General features: G+C 30.9%; 1 protein-coding gene across 1 annotated transcript; it reads right to left on the bottom strand.

Annotated features, from left to right (window-relative positions):
* Nucleotides 1-4,209: 4,209 nt before the first annotated feature.
* LOC108911056 (macro domain-containing protein CT2219) lies at nucleotides 4,210-5,365 on the bottom strand. The gene is made up of 3 exons (XM_018715882.1): nucleotides 4,999-5,365; nucleotides 4,692-4,860; nucleotides 4,210-4,638 (listed from the first exon to the last, which is right to left on the bottom strand). The coding sequence occupies exons 1-3, from the start codon at nucleotides 5,323-5,325 to the stop codon at nucleotides 4,343-4,345; spliced, it is 792 nt and encodes a 263-aa protein (XP_018571398.1). The 5' UTR covers nucleotides 5,326-5,365; the 3' UTR covers nucleotides 4,210-4,342.
* Between the last annotated feature and the right edge of the window lie 274 nt (nucleotides 5,366-5,639).

The raw sequence follows: 5,639 nt of genomic DNA, 5'->3' as shown, positions 1-5,639 counted from the left end.
TGTGTTGGTGTTTATTTACTCTCCCACTTCAGTCATCTTCGATATCACAAATATTATAAAAAAAAGTTAATGTTTTCTGAATAACCAAGGAGGGAAAACTTTTATTTCTCAATTTATTTCGGAGTAAGCTACAAATAAAATTCAATTGTATATTTGTAATTATTGTAATATTTACAAAAATCTTTTAATTTTTACTTTAAATACAAGGTGTGGCGTGTATAATCTATACAAATTAAACTACAGCTTTCTGACGATATTTGTAATAGAAAACTCACAAAAAAGTTATATCTTCGCGTTTTGTTTTTTGTAAATTAAAGTTCATTTATTCAACGAAAATGAAGGCCGACCCTGTGTTATTTATTAAAAACTTTGGACATTTTTTTATGCGACCCGAGATACAACTATAATTTAAGTTGGTATAATCTAATACTAGTAATTTTGAAAGGTTAGATTATATTGTCAAAAAATTTGTGCAGTCAACTGATTTGCATTGAATTCACTATTCACTTAATTATTAAATATTAAGCATCGTCCATCGACCCATCAGTGTTAAAAAGGGAAAGATTCCAGACAGAAGTTTTTATTTTGTATTTCCACGGTAGTGACAGTGTAATTTTTATAAAGAAGTAAACAATAAGAATAGCGTGCCGGTTACATTAAAAACCAGATTCTTATTTCTTATTTTGCTTAATTTTTTAGTTTCATTTTACAATGAACCGAGAAAATAATGCATTTACTATTTCTGAACGTGTCGATATGGTGTTAGTGTATGGTGCAGCCGGAGAAAATGCGCTCGCGGTGACTAGGTTGTACCGGGAACGATGGCCACAACGTCACAATCTTACAGTGCGTTGAGCGGTTGTGAGATACGGGAAGTGTTATTCCTCGAGGAGAAGGATGTAGTCAGCAAGTGAACCTTAATGTTGAAGATGCAGTTGAAAAATCTTGACAAAGACCCCACAATTAGTACTCGACTTGCACAGCAAGTATTATTATCTGCAACCAGTTCAACAGATTTTACCCCCAAATTGTGATCAATGAATGCGTTTTTGCAGATGTTTTTTACGGCAATGTGCAAATCAAGTAGACTGGGTGCATCGGTACCATGCCTGTATTCGCGCTAATAGGGATCAATTTGAACATATTCTCTAGAAATGGTTAGTTTCATTTCATTTTGTTTCATTTATTTTAATGGAATTTGTCTAGTGCACGCAGTTAGCAACTACAGATGCTTACGGATGTGGTTTTGTTTGCAAACTCTTGCAGTAACAATGCATTTAAGATAGTAATTACTATTAATTATTATAAGAAAACATGTTTTTTTTAAATATCTATTTTTCTTAGTTTGTACTTTTGCATTGAAAAATTCCTCAAAAATTGAGAAGTATCTTTCTATCTTTCAACGACGATTTGTTTACGCGGATGGTCTACAGCACTTTACTCATCGTACAGCACAAAGACAGGACTGTTCCAGAGAACATATTTTGATCCATAATTGAATTTAATTTACGAAAAAAAAAACCTCAAAAGTAACTAACATTTAATTAAACAATTCCTAACATTAATAATATAACAATAGTCAAATATGTTTAAAAAAATTGTCCTATATGCAGCGTGTTTCATTTAAAATTCTGAACATAATTTTTTATTTAGATACTCTACATATGGAATCTAATTAGTTACATCATTCTAGAACATTGTTTTACTTACCTAAATAGGATATAAATTCGTCGCTCCTGACGAGGATGGCTTAATTTTTGAGAAATAAAAATTAATCCAACAGGAACATTTTTCAAAATGCCATTTTTCGACTCAAAATGTTTTCACCGATCAATACAATGATTGTACAGGGTTAGTCGCTATATTCTGACAATTTATTGTGAGTTTATTATTGAAATTACAAAAAAGTTTTTAATACAAAAGTTTTAGCTTTTTTTATGAATTTTTATAATACAGTATTAGAAAAAACAATTGAATAATGGAAACCACTATAGTAAAGAATTTTTTTTTAAATGGAACAAATAATTATTTTTACCTTTAGCAGAAAACTTTTTAGGGACGCCTATGAAACTCATTAAATTTTATTGCTAAGCATTTTTATACATCTTCAACTGACTTCGGAGAATATAATAATAATTGAAAAAATTATTAATCTTGAAAAATTTTTCTAAATGCAGTTTTCAAGTAAAATTAAAAAATATATTATCATATGTAACCAGTTTGATGAAAATTAGTGGTTTTTTAGACATAGAGAAATTTCTTTATAAAACAATTTCAAAAGAAATTTGCCACATAAAAAATTAAATTGTTAGTTGCTGACCTAAGGATTCCGAAAGGGGTTGCACATATATTTGAAGATTTTTTTTTCATTTTTATTTCAAAATTTTAATTTTTCTTAGTTACAAAATTATGAAGTTTGAAAAATTATAATAGGATCAATTTAAAGTTTAAATAGATACAACTACAGAGAATTTAATTTTGTGGAAAATTTGTATCCATCATCATATATTGTGCTCATATACAGGGTGTTCCTAAATAAGTGTCGCAACGGAAAACTGTAAATTCCTTTTGAAAAATGAAACATAATTTTCCTCTTCCATTTTTCTCTCCGAGCTTTCGTTTTCGAGATACACGGTGTCAAAACTTTAATTTTTTTTAGTTTTTCGCCAATATCTTAGGAATCGTTTGAACTACAGGACTGAGCTTTTGTACACACATCACCACTATTAATAGCTACTTTTTCGCACCCTTCTCGAATTCATTGGACGTGCCAGTGGTGGAGATTTTAAGGTATCGTAAGGGTTTTTCCCCCTTAAATTTTATGCCACTGGAAAAATTGACTTTTGACAGCAAATTCTAAAGCGCCAATGAATTTTACACAATAAGAGTTCTCTTGGTTCATTGCTCTAAAGTCAACCGTTTTCAAGAAAAATGACTGTTTATGAACAAAAGCAAACATTTTGCTAACGTTTCGAAAATTTTTTGCATTTTCCATTTTGAACATTTTGCAAGTGCAAGTAACTGAACAGAACATCCGGAGAACGAAATGCATCGTTTATGAAATCCATGTCAATACTATCGAAAAGTTGACCGATAGAGGTGAAGCCGCAGCGGCAGAAAGAAACATGATTAGAAGATGTAATGCCTGCATTCAAACCAACGGACATAATTTTGAACAGTTTCTGTAAATTTTACTCGCCAAATTGATAAAAAAAAAGTTAAAATCCTATCTGTTGTTAAATTTCGTTAAAATTGTTAATTATTACTAGCTATTTTTTGAATTACAAAAGATTTTCGAAACGTTAGCAAAATGTTTGCTTTTGTTCATAAACAGTCATTTTTCTTGAAAACGGTTGACTTTAGAGCAATGAACCAAGAGAACTCTTATTGTGTAAAATTCATTGGCGCTTTAGAATTTGCTGGCAAAAGTCAATTTTTCCAGTGGCGTAAAATTTAGGGGGGGAAAACCCTTACAATACCTTAAAATCTCCACCACTGGTACGTCCAATGAATTCGAGAAGGGTGCGAAAAAGTAGCTATTAATAGTGGTAATGTGTGCACAAAAGCTCAGTCCTGTAGTTCAAACAATTCCTAAGATATTGGCGAAAAACTAAAAAAAAATTAAAGTTTTGACACCGTGTATCTCGAAAATGAAAGCCCGGAGAGAAAAATGGAAGAGGAAAAGTATGTTTCTTTTTTCAAGAGGAATTTACAGTTTTCCATTGCGACACTTATTTAGGAACACCCTGTATGTGCAACACTAAGATTTCTTGGTCTGTAACTACTATTTTAATTTATTTTGCAAATTTCTTCCCAAAAAAAAAAAAATAAATAAATAAATATGGGTCTATGCATAATCAAAATATGAGCATTTTAATTTAACCCTACACTGCCACTGCATTTAACAATTATTACCAAAGATGACACATCAAAAGTTGTGATATTCGTTTCCACACACAGATAAATGATTTTATAAACACTAAATTCGACTATTGACATCTCTAATAGGCTGTAAGTACTCACATTAAAAAAGAGAGAAAAAATAGTCTCCTTCCCAATTTCATCCACAGTATATGAAAATTTAATTAAAAAAAAAATTGATTACCAAAGTAATAAATTATGATATAAAAATAGATTTGAAATTACAGTTTCTTGAACACAGAATTTAATAATATGGCTACTAATAAGAAATTAACAAAAAAAAGCATGTCTAAATATTATTTTTTATTGAATCACCAAAATAACAATGAGATTGCATTCCTTACATATTAAAACTAATTTTAAACTAAAAATTTTATACATGTCATGAAATTAAAGTACAAAAGAAACAAAAACTATCACCTTATTTCAAAGGGAAATACGACTGAAGCAATCCTTCGTAGATATTTTGATCAATTTTTAAGAATAAGCAAAATATCACTCGGTTTACTTTATCACTATTGGTTTCTAAGAATTTACGTACTGTGTATAGAGCTACGTGAGCAGCTGACTCATTAGGGTATCCATAAATCCCTGTGGAAATACAAGGGAAAGCTATAGATTCCAGTTTTTTGTCTAGCATTATTTGCAAGCTGTTCTGATAACAGTTTCTTAGCAGATTTTCTTTTTCTCCTTGGGGGCCTACTGTATGTATCACATCTAAAATGTAAGATAAAATTTGTTAATAGAAATATTTGATAATTGAACATTACATTTTGCAGGCAATTTGTACCCTCCAGTGATTTTAGCTTGCCCAGTGGGACAACCACCTAATGTTTTACATTCTGCCAAGAGATTTGGACCTGCAGCTTTGTGGATACAACCGTCTACTCCACCTCCACCCATAAGACTTGAATTTGCTGCATTGACTATTGCATCAACCTAATAAAACAAAATGAAATTCTATACATACTGACACTGACAGTGCCAGAGGCAAAGATTATCACCATTACTATTCTGCATTGACGAATATGTTTTTACATATGCACAAATACAAAAAATTGTAAAAGTATAAATTACCTCTAATGTGGTGATATCTCCGGAGAAAACAGATATCTTATCGGCCACAATGGCGTTTTTCGAGGAGTCTATTTCGTAACCCTGTTTTGCTTCTATTTTTCGTAAAAGGGAATTACCTGATGCATACTGTTTCCAAGTTGGTATATTATCCAAAGTCTCATACTTTTTACATAAATCTCGTTTCTTGTTAATGTCCATAGAAAGAAACTTTTCCATTTCTGCTTGCCAGTTATTCATCGTACTTATTTTCTTGAACTTAACTTCTTTGAAAACACATACACTGCACCGCAATACTTGGAAAACAGCTGATTTTGAAGCCGCAAACATTTTGACAGTGGTACCAACACATGGTCAGGGCCCGAGAACTTATACTTGAAAATCACTTGAAAATATAGGGAAACTGGGAACCACGTGACTTGAGATGGATATACAAGTTTGAGAAAGAGTCTATAGATGTCGCTACAAAGATTTTGTAGACTACAAATTTTGACAATTGCAATTATGAATCATTTCATGTAATTTATGTTGTTCATGTTTATTGTTGGTTAGATTTGGCGAGTGTTGGTGTGTTTTATTTGTGTTTTTAGTGTGTTTTATTAGACATTTCATTCACTGTATAACATAATAATGTCTGATCATAT

Source organism: Anoplophora glabripennis, unplaced genomic scaffold (assembly GCF_000390285.2).
Source record: "Anoplophora glabripennis isolate ALB-LARVAE unplaced genomic scaffold, Agla_2.0 scaffold437, whole genome shotgun sequence".
Taxonomy (NCBI): Eukaryota; Metazoa; Arthropoda; class Insecta; order Coleoptera; family Cerambycidae; genus Anoplophora; species Anoplophora glabripennis.
The sequence above is the reverse complement of the archived record's forward strand: the minus strand, read 5'-3'. Positions and strand labels throughout refer to the sequence as shown.